The sequence below is a fragment of the Musca autumnalis genome, unplaced genomic scaffold, assembly GCF_047663935.1.
Source record: "Musca autumnalis isolate F117 unplaced genomic scaffold, ASM4766393v1 scaffold_5, whole genome shotgun sequence".
Lineage (NCBI taxonomy): Eukaryota > Metazoa > Arthropoda > Insecta > Diptera > Muscidae > Musca > Musca autumnalis.
Window position 1 is genome coordinate 138,079,744 of NW_027412088.1, and position 17,825 is coordinate 138,097,568.

The window sequence follows — 17,825 nt, forward strand, 5'->3', positions numbered from 1 at the left end:
ATTTTCACTATTCTTTGGCATGTCATTTTCACCAACCCTTTGGCATGTAATTTTCACGTCTTGTTCGGAAAATGCTGTATTGAAAAATGATTTTATTTTTTTTATTTTATTAATTCAAAGGAGTTAATGAAATAACTATAATTTATTTATCATCATAAAGTTTACATCTATATTTGCAGTTTGTTCTCGTTGTTGTAACAGTAGTTAATATGTTTGTATTCTCATTTTTCTGCTTAATCTGACTCTTGGTCTATCAGTCGTAAGAATGTGGCTATTTCGTGGGGGCATGTTTTCCACGGTGTCATCAGTACTTGCCCTATAGGAATTTTGACGGCTGCACCATCCCGAGCGTATTGACCCAAAACTACACTGGTTTGTCCTGACAGCTGGCGCTTCTCAGCTGCGATAGATGGTGGATGTTCTCCAAGGACCGCATTCACACGATAACTGCGTTTGGAATTCAGAAGAGGTTTTCTTCACTCTACGGGTCTTGGACTTCTTGATCCTAAATTCTACGTACTACTGTCATCCACACTTAAAATTTATTATCCAACGTTTCAAACTTGGACAGTGCGTAGTCTGCTCGATGACATCAAACAACGAGGGTGCTTGACAATATCAAAGGGCTTTGCTAAATCAAGTGTCACTATCACTGTTCTATCGCACACCTTGCTCTGAGTGAGTCTTCGGCTAATATGGAGATGGCCTTCAGCGCAGTTGTTGTGCTGCTTATGGATCCTATGCTATTGATCGGCAACTGGAAAGTTATTTCTGATGGTGGAAGAACTAAAGCCACAAGGGTCCTTGCTACGGGCGACAAAATCGGCCTGTAAGATTCAACTTTGCTGGCATCCTTTTCGGGCTTCAGTAGCTGGCCTATTTTCCAGACTTCGGGAACGATGTGTTTGGCAAGCGGCAGGTTGTAAATTTAAGTGAGAAACTTGACTTCCGGCTGTCCCAGCTATGGCAGTCTAAACACCGCCGCTGCACCGCAACAGAGTTTACTTCGTCCACTCTCAGCCACTGATTTTGTTTCATCTTACAAAAGCTTTTCTATTATCTTCTCATCACGAGTTCAGATTTCGACATGGACTCCAACAGCATTCCTTTAAGAATTTCTGTTCGTGAACCTACATTTAACTTGTAATTTTATAACAAAATTTTTGGAAATGTATACTCTTTTGTTTTGATGTCGCTACATGTAGGGATGTACAAATCGACTATTTTTTTTTTTTTTTTGTAGTGATCTGTAAAAATGATTCAAATGCTGATGAAAAGATCGGATCTTTCACGACTTCCTTTGCATGGGTTTAAATGCTAATGAAAAGATCGGATCTTTCACGACTTCATTTGAACCAATGCAAAAGATCCAGTGAAATCATGGCATCTCATGGAACCACTTCCATAAAATTTTGCTGGGTATGCATAGGAATCAATCATAATTTTTATGTGAAAAAAATCAGGTTAAAAATGTTCATATCTTATCACATTTAGCTCATACACTTTGTTTGCAATTCTTGTAAAGTAATCGCAAGCTTAAACTTCCTCCTTCCGTATAAAGAAACTGGCAACTGGAACTGCATACGTTTCACTTTTATTAACAACTACAATCTGTGAATTTTATTAAAAAAAACTTCGTCGTCACTTCATTTTTTGTTCTGTCAATGTGTATGAGGAAGTTGGTTAGGGAAACGAGGGGAAAGAGACAAATGTTTACTAACCTTATGTGTTGTTCTTATCTTATCATAAGTAATGCATGGATTTTTTCGATAAATAGTGCATTATTTTTGGTGCCTGATGGGGTCATCCATCTATCGCACCAAGCAGGCAAGCTGTTATGATATACTTTCAATATTTGTAAACAAAATGACAAGCTGGTTATTCAGTAGTAGGTAATATAACAACAAACGTAACGCTTATGTTTATGACTGACATCCACAACTGAACAACTGAGTAGGTATAAACAACCGGCCCAAGTAATGACTAAAATTTGCCGGTATAATAACCATGAATTCACTGGAAAGCTAAGTGATTCATACACACACTTCTTAGGTAAGGTGAGAACACCAAGTCTTCAACTAATGAGTGCAACAAAATCGATGTGCGATGTTTAAGCGTACATAAATAAAAATAAATCTCATGCACTTTAGCAGTTCACAGAGTTTTTTTGATGATTTTACTCTTTCTCAAAGATTCGATAAGGAATACAGAAATGGAGTGATGAGTTTCGTTGTGCATTTCTGCGGTATTTTAAAAATTAAGTTTGATAATATTTAATGATTCATGTTTCTCTTTTGTAAAATGAAACATCGGTTTTGTTATGTTCTATTTTTGGTTATCTAATCGAAATTTAAAATGTGGTTACAAACATTTTTTTAATAAAGAACATTTTAAAATTCGACAACAATTTAAATGTTACAGTAGGTAGGCATCGGTAGATTTTTAGGAAAAATTAATTTTACTGGTCCGATGTGAAGGCGTTTTCTTCGAATTTGATGTAAATTTTAAAGAAAATTAGATTAGGTTAGGTTGTAGGATGCGCAGCAACCATTTTTATAGACAACTACTTCACTCGGTGGCCAAAGAAAGGTTCGGTCCTGAAAAAAACAGAAGTGGTAAAGGGAAATAGACAGAACAGACAGGAATTATATAGAAGAAATTAGTTGAAAGTAAGATCTAAAATGAACTGCCCATGGTCATCTAAGGCTGCTGCAGTATCTTAAAATGGCCACAAATTATATAGATGTAAGCGAGGGATTCAATCTCGTTGGGAACAAACAGCCTGTACCTTTTGTTCATCAGACTAAAACACCGCCAGGGAAGGTCCTAGGATCGTTTCAGTACACAATGCTGTTGTCCTCGCACTTCCTAGCCATCAATATTATACGACAGCGACCAGTATTGGACCCTACAGCAATTCTAATCTCTGGCTTGCTACGTAATTCAATTAACGGCCTGGATTAACTTCGATAACTTACATCCAGATTCGTCATTTCAGTTATTTACCGTTTTCTCAAAGTGAACACAATCCTTCACCTGTAAATCAGAAGACTGAAAACCCTGGCTCACTAGTTCATCAACTGTGTATCTCATTTCCGCAAATTCCCTAAATTTAGCTTTTTGCACTTTGCCTTTAATGACGCTTTAAGCACAACGAAATTGTTAAGACCTTCGCTACGAACGCAAAAAAAAACTCCTCAAAAACTGTATAACAGTGTAATCATGTTTTGTATTTTGAAACTATAACATCTGTCATTTACTGCCAGTCAGCAGGAAGAACAACAGACGCCATAGAATGACAAAGCAGCAACAGCAGCCGAAATGTAGTAGAAGAAAAGACACAAAAACAGAAAACAAAAGCTTGTCAATTGCATAAAAGTCATTAGCTTAGCCCGTTCGTTGCCAAAGGGTATCATGTCTCTCCATGGTAAAGTAGAAGTTGTTGTTGTTGGTACTTTAATGTATAAAATTTTGTGGCTATTTTATATGGTTTTGTTGTTATTGTTGATTTTGCTGCCGCTGTTCTTTTTTGCCAAAAGATAGTGGTGAAAACCAGTTTTCTTTGGACGAATTTAACCAACAGACAACGGCGACGACACACAAACTTTTAACCAACCAGGCCGTCCAACTAACCAGCCAGCCAGTCATTCATCCATCCAGCCTCTCAAGCAACACACACTGAGTAGAAGAGAAGTACTGTTGTTGCTCTTTCCATTTCTTTGTTTTGTTTTATTAATTTTATTATTGTTTACTGTATGTGCCGTTTTTTCATTTCACAGCTGTGGTAGCTGGCCATTTACTATGTTTTATGTTTTTAGCTGTATGAAGTTTTCATTTGTTGTTGCTATGGGCTGAATGTGTTTTGGTCCAACAGTCAGTTAGTTGCCTGCTGCAAGAGCCTTCATCAACTCCAAGTGATTTCTAAAATTATTCTCCTTCTGGATTTCAAAACGAAACATTAACAAACAACTTCTAATAAGAATGGTAAGTGATTCTTAAGCTCATCTTTATACTCCAGTTGTATTGTTGTTGTTGTTTTATGTTCATTGTTCGAATTAGAACTGAAGGTGGTGTTGTTTTTATTAACATTTACAATTCTTTTGTATTAATATTCCATTATAAGTGGCAGAGCATAACAAACGATATGGCGATGATGGTGGTATCGTCGTATTTAAAGTGCAAAGAAAACAAAACTAAGAACAACAACAAAACAATGACTTTGACTGACACATCGACACTACTCTGGCTTCTATGATTTTGAGTTGCTCTCTAATTTCGTTATTTGGTACTCACTTTTGCTTGAAAAAGCCATTAATTACAACACTAATATGATTTAGGGCCACAAATATGCTATTAATTGAAATTATGGTAAATGGGTCAATTTGAATCGGTTATTAAACAAGTTGGAAAGTAGGTATCAGTTGACATTGCATGCAGGCTATGCATATGGCCAGACCCGAAACTGGCATTAAAAACCTGAAAAAAGTTTTGTTTGTCCCATTAGAGTTTCAGAACTCATTGCCTCGGAGAGAAAGCATTTCCCCAAATATAATATATATAACAGTACTTAGGACCGCAATGATCACATATCGTTAATATAGTCCATCTTCCAAATTGACCCCAGACGCCATTTTGTACAATTCAGAAATAAGAAGTTCAAGACCAGTGAGATCCACAAGGCTGGGTGATATCTCCGGAACTGTTTAACATATACACCTACCCACCCTCCAGACTACCTAAGGACAACCAGACTACAAAAGGACGGCAATTCTGGAGACGAGTAGGACCAATAATCCTGGTGAAAGGATTTTTGTTGATAAGTAATCCACGAATTATATGGGGAATTAATACTTTCATTCTATACATCTCCGGGACCTTCTGCATTGACAATCATCCTAAAGAAAATTTTTGGAGTTTGTTATGGGAAGAGGTATTAGTGGCACATATTACCAAAGCTGGGAAGTCAAGTCGCTCCTTACGGATGGCTATAGACCGATGATCCTTTCACATTTTCTACTGAAAACAATAACTCGCAACGTGCTTACACGAAGTTGCGAGGTATATAGAAACGAGCATTGGAGGATTCGTGTCAAATCTTTTCTGGCTTATTTATTATAATTTAAAACTCAAATCAATCCATTTGACTCTAGAGCAACTCGGTGTCACCTCTATTCTAACGATTTGCAGTGATAGAATGTTGGAAAGCAGACATCAATTTGAACACTGGGGAGATGTCTGTGAAGTTATATTGGAAATTATATTGGAAAAATTAATTTTTAGCAAAGACACAAACCATTCACAGGGTGACTCAGAGAAAACATATTTAATCAAAATTGGATAATGTAGCGGCCCGTTTATTCAACATTATTAGTAATTATTATTTTTATTATATGACAACATAATTTCATTTAATTTTTGTTAACATCATTTGTACATGTATATGTTAACGTCAGTTTACATTTTAATGTTAAATATCCAATGTTACGTTACATTAGTATCTTTTGTTACAGAACTTTAAAACGATTTCACTCGAAGGAGCATCTATAACTTTCTCTATTTCTCAATATAAATGCTTCTTCTTTCTTTTAACGAACAAGTTATTATCATTGTTATTGTATTGCTCTCGCCAATACTTTCGTGTTCTCTCGTACCATAAAACTTAACGACAAATCGATTTATGCATATCTTACTCTTGCTCAATTATACTCAAATACTCAATAACTATGCAAATTAGATATGATTGCAATTAATAATCACTCAATATGTTTTTAACTTTCATACTAATATTTGCAATATTTGTAGTAGATAAGTTCTAACCAAATGTAATGATTTTACTTGTGCCCAGCTGGTCATAGAAATGATGTTCAATCTTTCTATTGTGATCGAGCTGCAGACGAATAAAGTTGGTAAAACTAAAATAAACCTTGTTTTATTTGGAAAAACCAATAAAATATAAAATATAATATTCTCTTAGACTTTGGAAGCCTTAAGGCTACATTGCAATAGAGAAACTGAGGACGAATACTGCATTGCGACTTATTCATGTCCCAGTATAAAATAATAAAATTAATAAAAACAATAAACACAAAACTTAAGGGAAGTATTTTCCAATATTTGGATATTTCTCCCCTTACAATAATAAATTTAATCGCAAATTATTATTTATGGTCATTACTATTAAAATAACTATAAAATATAAATAATTTTAAACAAAATGAATGAAGAAGGTATAAATATGTGTTTAATGTACTGAAAAAGACACTGAACAGAACAGCTCACTGTTCCAAAACTATAAAAGATGGGCGGATGAAACTTGGCTCAAATTAAAGGCCTCTTGAATAGCTATCAGCCCATATATAGGTTTTATCTGAAATCAATTTCAGAGATCTGCATTTTGCGATCTACCTTGGGCCCATCTATGAAATATATACTGAACATAACAGCCCACTGTGCCAAAACTATAAAAGATGGGAGTACATCCTCCATCTATCGCAGCTGAGGAGCGTCAGCTGCCACGACAAACTAGAGTAGTTTTGGCTCAACTACGCTCGGGATATTGCAGTCGCCTAAATTCTTATTGGGCGGAAATCGATCGCGCCGTGCAAAACATCTGCCCTGTATGCGGCATAGGCCCGCACGACACACAACACCTTTTTAACTGCCCCACCAAACCTACCCATCTAACTCCAGTGGATCTGTGGCTACAACCCATCGAAGCAGCCATTTTTCTGGAACTGGATATAGACCCAGAGCCAGATTGAACAGAGGAACGAACAAATAAACATCCGATGAGCCAAAGATGGAAGAAGAAAACGGGAGCTGATGTGTATTTTGAAGAACTAAACATCTCACGTTTATACAAACTTTGCGATGAATGCTGCGTTTTTCAGGAATAAATTATAGTGCAGTTTAACAACTTCAGAGATGTAAGTGAAAATGACAAATTTTCCAGGTAGAGAGGTAACGGTGTATGTGGATAGTCAGGCTGGTCTATAGACACTAGTCATTGAATCCAAAATTGCTTAAAATTGTACAATTTTCTTGGGTACCAGGGTAGCGCATTTTTGATGGAAATGAAGTTGATGAACTACCGAGACGGGAATCTCGAGAACAGCATACCAGTAATGTTACTGGTAACTGCAGTATACGTATAACATGAAGTTGGAAGGAGAACAACATTGAGTCCTGCAGGCTCTTCGAAGTCGAGGAAGAGACTGAAAGGATCCGAGTCTGTTGCCCTTGGAATTGCATCTCTCTCTTACTTCTTTACCATTTAAACCGCGTCTATGATAAGACACGGCAGAAGCCTGAAATGGCTTACCAGATCTAATTAAGTTTGATCACACATCTTCACCAATAAGGAACATCAACAACTGTCTTTGGGGGACTTTTTCGCAAATAAATTTATATATATAATATTTCTGCTCACCAGGTCCATGGCTCGAAAGAAGTCAACATGGAAATCAAAAGACTATTGTATTCGTAAAGAACAGATCTTAGAGGAACGCGTGATTAGAACGCTAATGTACCCAACAAACTCCAAAAAAGGCCCATTGGCAACACTTTACGAACTATGTTGAAACTACATTAAGGCAACAGCCGTCCCTCGTGGGCCAGAAAGGTAAAAAATATCTTAAGAAGTACCATTCTCCATGCGGCAAAGCGTCATATCCCAGCTGAAAGAATTCTGGGGACAAGTCGAGTTTATGCACTACGCGAACAAAATTTTCTTTAAAAATTTATTTTTTTAATAGCCGGCCAGGACAGGAGCTAACTTCGGGCACGGCAACAAAATATTTTTTAAATTGAAAAATTTTCACTAAGTAGCCGGCCTTTAACAAGGGAATTTTCGCCACTTCAGAGGCCCATATCTCGGGAAGTATGGACTTCCGCAGAAAATGTTATCTATATTTGTGATCAGTGTGACGAGATCTACCTGTGAGAAAACTTCATAATCGCATCCTTGGCGGCAGAGATTAATACTTTGGTCAACCAACACCGTGCTATCATCCATGAAGGGACACCTCCAAATATCTAGTTATTAGCATAAAATGCTCATAGCACAACGATGGCTTTGAATAAAATCACAACACACTTTGCGAATAGAATGGACAGCCAGCACGGACTGTGATCGCCGCTTTGGATTTGTCAAAGGCATTTGACACGATAAATCACTCGATTCTGATGGAAGACAGGGATATGTGGAATTGCGAGATTGGATGTCAAAAACCGCGAATTGACCATTGACGTACCGCCGCAAGGTGGAATCCTATCACCACTCCTATTCAACATTAACCTTGCGAAGCTTTCTGCACCACCTCGAGGCTTTAAGATGGTCTCCTGAGCAGATAACGGTACATTCTTGTCCTCTGGTGTAGATATTGAGGAACTAAGTGCTAGACTGAATGATTACTTAGCCACCACCTCAACCTACATGCAGGATAGACATCTCATCATGTTACCGTCGAAATCCACTGTCACCCTATTCACTTCCTGGACGCGTGTGTTAAGAATGGACTTCCACAAGAAAAATATATAGTGTCAGGCCCCAAGTGCTGTTTGCGATAAACCCGTCAACCCTATTGCAGACACCAGGCCTTCAGTTTGATTTGTTCCACATTTTCACTATGAGTATTCTTCCAATACCTATAACAAAAATTAAAATATTAAAATTACACTTTTCTATGCAGTGTGAAATCTGTACACCACTGTTTTTTTTTTTTCTCAACAATGTTTTCCCGATTTTCCTTTTATGGGGGAAATTCTTCGCTGATAAATAAGAAAATCTGTATCAAAACAACAACAAAAAGGGCGTGTTAGCTGTGCTTCAAAAAAATTGTAAGTAGTAAAAGGAATGAAATATAAAAATAAAGCATGCAAAATCATACAGCACTCCTTCACAACACGACCAAATACCTACTTCGCCCATTTTTTTCGAATGTCTGAAAATGATGGCAAAAATTCCCCCAACGTCATCTATGTGGTAACATGCGCGTTGACATTTTGGACTAATTCCAATTCAAAACAGACAATGAATACCCAAAACTAAAAACACAATAATAACATTTACCTATAACTTAGCCGAAAAAATAGTTAAATTAACAAGGATACTTACCACATAATTTGGTTAAATTCACAAAAATAATCAAGTTTCTGTTTTGTTGTCTATTTGGCAACGGCTAACGAACAACAAACACACAAAAATTAGCAGCAACCTCGTTTAGGTTTTTTGGGGGGTTTTCTCCAAATATAAAATTGTTCTCCACAAATTTATCACAACCTCTCTCGACACATTCGATTGCTCTCTCAATCTCACGATTCCTCTTTCTGGTACTGTTTTATCTATCCTTTTGATATTTAGGGCGAAGAATACAACTCCTTTTTTTCCGAATTTTTCTTATTGTAAACACTTAACTGATGTTGTTGTTTTTGGTTTCTGTTATTTTTGTGCAAGGAATTTTTAAAATATTTTCTAAATGCAACACATTTGGAAACTTATGTTGGACTTTTGCTTTTTTTTCCTCTGGATGTTTATCGACGTTTATCTTTTACACAAATACACATTCACTCATCATCATCATCGCACATATAAAAATGTACATTACGTTTGCACTATTTTGCTGCGCTGCTGTTGGTCTGCTGCCGCCGTTTGCCGATGTTTGAACTAAACAACAAATCCAAATATGTACGCGAAAAATAAACAGCAGCGAAAAACAAACAAACAACCGTCTATTTTACATACAGAGAGCCACGCAGAAGAACAAACAAACTCAACACACACACGTTCACACGTATGCAAACAGCAACACTCCACTGCTTGCAGAGTAGCACACAAAAAGGGAATTCAAAATTCTTGTTGGTGTGATACAAGATATTACACTGCTGCTGCTGCCTTGCCTGGTTCTCTGTGTTTTTATCGCACAGTTTGTTATTGTTCTTCCTGTTGTTGCTTTTATGTGTCTGGGCGGCGCAGCAGCACCAATTGACGTCGCAGTGGCAGTAGGGCGGCGACGGTGAATAAGGGAAAATATTTTATGTGTCGCGTATATAGTCGGGTATTAAAAACTTCACACAAACTCTCGCTGTATAGAGAACTGAACTTCTTCCTTCGGTAAATGCTTCTTCTTGTCAACTAAAATTTTCTTTCTTGCAAAAAGGATGGGTTTTTAGAACATATTTTTAATCAAATTCACTCAAAACTTCTTCCGCTATATTTGGATTTATCTTTGTGTTATTTTGTTTACCAGGAAGATAGAAATTTACTTGACGTTTTTATTTTGTTCAAAGAAACTTTTTTTGTCTGATGGAGTTGGGAGAAAAAATTTATTTTCAGCTCACTTTAATGAAAATTTAGGAACTAATTCTTATTGGCTGTTTTCAAAAAGTATTGCAGTTTGAATTCCACTTTCTTTGATAAGATTTATGAATTATGATTTTTTGTATTTATTCCTCACTTTTCCTCAAAAATATCAAGACTCACATCTGTTTTCAACTAACCGCGGACAACGAAACGAACTCTTCGGCCGCAAAATGATGTTTGTTTTTTTACGAAAAAGTGCTGCCCATCGATGAATAAAAGAGGTGCAAAAACTGACATAAGTAGTGCCAATATAAGATGAAAGCCAGTAAATAAATGGTGCCAATATTAGGTGAATGAAGAGTTAGAAATATTAAGCGGGGTACACACGTACAATTTTGACTGACAGCTTTGCTCAAATAATCATTAAATTGGTGGTAAATTGGTATGGTATCGTTAAATTTTAAATATGAAGTGTCAAAAATTTCTTTATGTTGTTGGGGAAATTACAACGAAAATAATTTTTATATAGAGGGATTTGACATTTCATATTCGAACAGTTGGTGTCAAGGTATATTTATTATAAGGTATATGAATGAATTACAACAACTAAGAAATTTCCAAAAACAACATTGTTGTTATTGAAAATTAATTGTCAAAGAAAATATTGAATAATAGGGTCGATCCAAAATTTTTTTCAGGAAAAACATAAATGCATTTTGAAAATCCTCTAGAATAGAACAAATATGAAGCAAAATGTAAATATAAAGCATTCATAACTCTCGTAGGTCATTTTTATTACACGTTTAGGATGAAAAGCAGTATTTTATGGTAGCAGATTTCGAAGTTTCAAATTTCATGAGTAGACCCTATTACATTTTGAAAACTAAATTTACAAAAAAAGTAAGAATACAGCTGATTGTCACTTCTACCTTATATGAATATGCCTTGGTTGGTGTGGTACCACTACCATGGTAATTGTACCATGGAAATATTAAAGGCCGAAACTCAATCAGCTCGTTGATTGCTTTGTTTGCTTTCCAAATGTCAGAACTATTTCTTCACGACGTCGCTGTTTGTTCGTATCGCACATCGAAGCGTGGCATTTTGGGTAAACAAAAAAGAACATAGGAACATTGACGAACACATGAAACTCTAGTTTCTTGAAATGATGTGTTCTCCCAAAAAAGCAAAATTTCGTGTCAAAATTTCAGCGACATTACTTTAGTGTGGACCGGTACTAACGTCAGTTGCTCTGTTGTCACGAAACAATTCTCATGAAAGTAGGCGTATATAGATCGAGTTCCACACTACTGTAATTTCATAAATGGTTTGTTCTTCTAATGCCCGTAATTTCAATGCATATGTAAACGGGTTGCTAGCTACATTTTTGTATATTTACCTACGCGTTTGGTAATTTCTACATGACATTTACCGAGTGTAATTTTTGAAATCATGTGGTAACATTGGTGACTTTCATTCTAGGCCCTATATACGTCCGTATACCCAGGGCGTGTGTGGTGAAAAAGTCTCAGCAAAAAGTTTGCATCCGTGGATGCAGTTGAATCACTACAAGTGTACAGTACATTTGCCGTTGGAGTACATCCCAGCAAAAAGTTTGCATCCGCGGATGCAGTTGAATCACTACAAGTGTACGGTACTTTTGCCGTTGGAGTACATCTTTTCCTATGAATTCACTTATGAATTTTACAAGAGAGCGCGCAGCTAGGATGCACTCCATTTTACTTCCACAGCACACAGCTAGGATGCACTCCATTTTCGATGTAAATCACGGCTTAAAATGCAGTGCTTTGGATTGAATTTATATGCATTCTTCGGATTGCATTTTTAATCAGTCTAAACATGCAATTAAAATGCCAGCCATTGCGAAATATCCCAAAATAAATAAAATGCATTTATTATTTGTGTAAAACAAGAGTTTACTTCCTCCGTTCTCGATTTAATCCAAGTGCATCTGATTTTCTTTCATCATCCTAAAGTTTTTTTATGTTGCCTTCCTATCACTAGTTCAGCTTTCGACATGGACTCCAACTCCACTCCATTAAAAATTTCCGTCTCGTGAATTACCGCAAAAATGTTCGCAACTGAAGTTGTTATTTCTTTATTTTATAACAAATTCTTCGAAATGTATACACTCATGTTTATCTTTTGAAGAAATGTGTAGGGATCAACCAACTGTTTTTTCTGTGGGGATCTCTACAGCAACTGCTTATAAAATGTATTGATCGGAGTGCATTTTTCATAACTCTGTTGGACTACATCGAAAGATGTTGTGAAATCATAACTCCAATTGCACAACTTCCAAAATTTTTCGCTGGGGTAGAACACATGTATTCTTATGAGAACTACCGAAATACGTCGAGCGTATACTTTTTGTAAGTTGATAAAAATTTAACTGTGTGTTTTGTATTTTAAAAACAAAAGCCCAACAAAACATGAAATACACTGTCTGTTCCTTTACTTTTAAAAATGGTAACAGTGGCAAAAAATGGTAAAAGTTGTAAACTGCTCTCATATAAATTGTAAAGTTTAAAAGGGAACACTTTGCGGGTAAAATGTGGTAAATACTGGTAACCTCAAGCACGTAAAGGAACACGACTACAATTCATTGCAAAGGAAAATTATCTGTTTTACGAATGAAAACATTTAAGTAAGTTTCGGTCGCGGATTTTGTGTTTTAAACGTGATTTTGGACTCAACATATTTGGGTAATACGGACGCTAAGAGAGCGTTGTTTGTTGTGGTTGGTTGGTGAATAATTTTTGTACGTCAAGCTGAGAGTTAAGGGGTATTTACACTATCTATCAATGTCATATGAGCTGTCACTTCTTTTATCCATTCGACATCCTTTATGTTTGTCAAAGTCCATACCACTTTTAGTTTTTGCGTTCACAATAGCATACAATTTCATATGACCACAAAATATATATCACGCAAATAACGCAATTTATATTGTTAAAAACTTTAATCGCACTCACATTTTCGTTTTCTTTACCTATTTCCTTCATTTTTTGGTAAAATTGTTTTCTTCCAACAATTAATTTCTCAACTACATACGAAAATACATGGCCGAATAGAGCGCTCCCTAAATGAAAAATGTACATATGAGTTGCCATATCATGTTGATTTAAAGATGATGGAGGTGTGTCGTTGAGATGATTAAAGATGAAGGAGATGATAGAGTGTTGATGCAGCTTGATGAAATGAGGATGATAGGATAGAGATGATGGTGAGTGTAGGAGATGTAGAGATTGACGCCAAGGAATTATGAAAAGAGTCTGATTATTTAAGCCCTCGGCACATACGGTCCGTTTAGTGACACGTTGGGACACGCGTTGTCCCAAAACAGTTAAATTATGTTTAACTTTAATGCGTCAGCCATATTGTTGTTTTTCAAAAAACTTGGCTTCACTTACACTTTTTTCATGTGGTTGTTGTAACGCAACGCATAACGCACCGTATGTGCCGAGCGCTTAAGGGTTGTTACGGACAAAACAAGTATTCTTTGCCTTTCCCGACATTAAATCAATTTTAACTACATCCCACTTTAAATAAAACTTGTTGTTTTTTAAAATTTAAAAACAAAAAACCCCGAGATTTAACTGGAATTATTTTAAAACAATATAATAACACACATCTCAACAAAACTGCCAAAGTGAATCTAAAAATAAAAAATATATAAATGAAACGTAAACAAACAATATTTTTTTATTGTTGTCATTGATATACAATAACAACAACTTTTATATTGTTTCGATGCATGGTTGTATTTGACAGCTAAAGGACGGTTCTCATTCTGCCGTACATCAAATCATGTCAAATTTGCTCACAATAATGCATTACTGTGAATTGCTTGTTTACGTTTTGTATGTGATTTTATTCACAATAACGCATTTTGACAACTGGTATGAAGATCAGCTGTTTTCGGCGTTAAACCTTCCCAGAAAAAAATTGGAAGTTGTGCAATTGGAGTTATGATTTCACAACATCCTTTGATGTAGTCCAACAGAGCTATGAGAAATGCACTCCGTTCGATACATTTTATAAGCAGTTGCTTTAGAGATCCCTACAAAACAAAAACAGTTGGTTGATCCCTACCCGTCGCTGTCGACATAATTTCTTCAAAAGTCCCAATTTACATTAGGCGAGTTTACTTGCGGCAATTGTCAGTTTCTAGGTGAGAGAGGGTGCTGAGAGGCAAAGGGTTACCATATGCCTCACCTCTCTCTCCTACAAAATGACAATTGCCGCAAGTAAACTCGCCCAATGTAAATTGGGACAAAGTGAAACAAGTTCGAAGAATTTTTTATAAAATAAAAAATACAAACTAATGCTATGCCAAGTTTACACTTGCGCTCTAAAATCCACTGGATTTCACGAAATCCTGAAATACATCCCGGTGTTTACACTTATTTTTTTGTTGATTTCAAACATATCACAATGATCAAGGTAGATGCATGTGCGCAGCTGATCGAACATGAATTTTCAAAACAAGTTGTTGTAAATTGAATGAGTCATCAAAAATATACGACAATATAGAACTTTACAACTTTATTTCGAAAATTATCGTAAAATTATCTATATATCGTATTAATTGTGTATAGTAATAACAAATGAAAAAATAAAAAATGATTTTATCGTTGAGACATCATAATAATAAATTTTGATAGATAAAAGTTGTGTTCAGAACTTGCAGCAGTTTTCCCGTTTAGTGCTAAAAATGCGTTCCCGTACTCCGAAGTTTAGCAAGACTTGTGACAAAGTAATTTAATATTTTTTCACATTGTTTACAAATGTTGATACTAAAATTTTTTGTTGCATTAATTGACCATCTACCTTGTTTATTGTTATACGTGAAAAGTGTTGCAACTTTTGGTACTTTTTCAGGCAATAACAGGGTTGTATATCATGTGTACTGCGATTTCGATGTTGATTTCGCTGAAATGACGAAATGAGATGATTTCGCTTTTGTATGCGAAATCAAGATAATTTTTGCTTGATGCCGCGCGAAATAACGAAACGCCTTCGAAATCACGAAAAGACGCCGAATGTAAACCAAACATAAGTTTATATTTACGAAATCCACTCGATTCCAACTGTCAATTCCATAGCTCAAACGTCAAATGAAATCTCATCTGAAATCCATTGGATTTCATTTGACGTTTAACCTATGGATTTGACAGTTGAAATCAAGTGGATTTCGTAAATGGTAACCAAGCATAATAGTACGTTTATATATAACCGGATTTAAAAAACTTTTTTTAATTTGTGTTTATATAATAAAGTTCTTTGTATTCTTGTTTTACATAAATAATAAATGCATTTTATTTATTCTGGTATACTGCATCTTTAGATTGGTTAAAAACACAATCAGAAGAGTGCCTTTAAATTCTATCCAAACGACTGCATCAAAAGCTGTGATTTGGATCGAAAACGGAGTGCATCCTAGCTGTGTGCTGTGGAAGCAAAATAGAGTGCATCCTAGCTGCGCGCTCTCTTGTAAAATTCATAAGTGAATTCATACCCAGCAAAAATTTTTGGAAGTTGTGCAATTGGAGTTATGATTTCACAACATCTTTCGATGCAGTCCGTTCGATACATTTTATAAGCAGTTGTTTTAGAGATCCCTACAAAACAAAAACAGCTGGTTGATCCTTACCCGTCGCTGCCGACATCATTTCTTCAAAAAAGAATTAAGTGTGAATATACATACATATTTCGAAGGATTAAATGGAGAACGGAGGAAGTACACTCAATTGTGATTGAATTTAATGGAGACTTTTTTAATTTGTGTTTATATAATAAAGTTCTTTTTATTCTTGTTTTACACAGATAATAAATGTATTTTATTTATTCTGGGATATTTCGCAGTAGCTTGCATTTTTACTGCACCTTTAGATAAAATGTGTTCTTCTTTGGCACGGCGGTGCCGATGATTTTCGACAATTTACACACACACGACCCGAATGCACAGAAAGAGCGTACAAAAGAGAACAAATGTTTTGATTTGTTATTGTTCTATAGCTTGCGTGAATACAAACTTACTAACACACTGTTATAAGTTGCCAATATTTTGAATTTTCTCCGTTCTCTTTTTGGTCATGCCTGCTTTAGATTGATTAAAAACGCAATCCGAAGAGTGCCTATCCTATCCAATCCAAATCCATAGGTTAAACGTCAAATGAAATCCAGATGAAATTTCATTTGACGTTTGAGCTATGGAATTGACAGTTGAAATCGAGTGGATTTCGTAAATGTAAACTTAACATAGGATCAACAATGCATACCCTGAGCTGTGTCGAGCAGAGCAAGCTGGATTTCGTCCCCACAAATCATGTGTGGATCACATCAGTCGAACAAAGTGTCGAATATCGTTCTCCACTATAGGTCTGTACGATAACACAAAAGATTGTAAAAATTTGTAAGAATTTGAAAGTTTGACCAGCTGATTTAAATTCGAATGTTTTGTGGCGGACTTAGCAATTATTGGCAACAACATAAAAAAATGGGGATTTAAAATATGTAATTACAAGATAAAAAAGAGAAGAGAAAACTAAATAAATTATGGAAAACGACTTATTCTGTAAAATAACTTATTTTGTAGTTTGTGATGATTGTTTTATTTCTAACTAGGCGTTTACACCAGACAGTTTGTCTTCAAATACAACTCTGATTTATTAACACATACATACATTTGTCGTTTGTCTCCCAACTGTCCATCATTTTTTCATAGACAGTAGGGTTAACAAATTTTTGACATTTTGTGAAAAAAGAAGTCAGATGATAATTTAAATGTGCTGAAAACAAAAGAATAGGTACAAAAACAAAATATGTGAACGGAAAACAAAAAGAAATCTATGATTTTCATTCATAATTTTACAACTGTTTTTGCAGTTGTCTGGACGCCTACGTCACAGAGGCAAGTTTTGGGTTTTTGACAATCAATACATGAAGTCAACTGTCCTGTCTTTTGTAAACGCAGGGTAAAGCTGAGTACACATTGCCAGTTTTGAATGACAGCTTTGTTGTTGCTTGCTAGTGTGGCTGTTCATTTTTGTCATTCATCATGCAACCGCAAAATGTTTTGTGGTTGCTGGACGGTTGGACGGTTATCGATAACTGCGAAATATCGACATTCAAAACTGTCAATGCGTACTGCTCTTAAGGTATCAAATCCCAGCAAAAAGAGGCGCATCCAAGGAGTAGGAGAAACACTATGTGGACGGCCAGCCGTTAATTTATGATATGGAAAGAGAATTATTTTTGTAGCAATGGAAAATCAAACAATTTTAGTAAACAATCTTCGATTTTTAAATTAAATCTTATCCGCCAAACTTCTTGTTTGTCAAATCAGCTGACTTTTTGCAAGTTTTTGCAAATTGTTGTTTGATAACATTCTGCAAATTTTTAGCATCGAGGGAGTAAAAAAAGTGGAGAGAGATTTCTGAGAACTTGCTGAGTACTTGCAAGTAATTTTTACTTGCGAAGTTATCGTACAGACCCAATA

General features: G+C 35.6%; 1 protein-coding gene across 7 annotated transcripts in view; it reads right to left on the bottom strand.

The window, feature by feature from the left end:
* The window catches only part of ena (ENAH actin regulator enabled), a 204,977-nt gene extending 194,434 nt beyond the window's left edge, over positions 1–10,543 (bottom strand). For all 7 annotated transcript variants that reach the window (XM_073992226.1, XM_073992234.1, XM_073992233.1 and 4 more), the window contains exon 1: positions 9,116–10,543. In XM_073992226.1, the coding sequence (XP_073848327.1) occupies positions 9,116–9,120 (5 nt within the window). In that variant the 5' untranslated portion in view covers positions 9,121–10,543. The remainder of the gene's footprint in view (positions 1–9,115) is intronic.
* Positions 10,544–17,825: the final 7,282 nt, after the last annotated feature.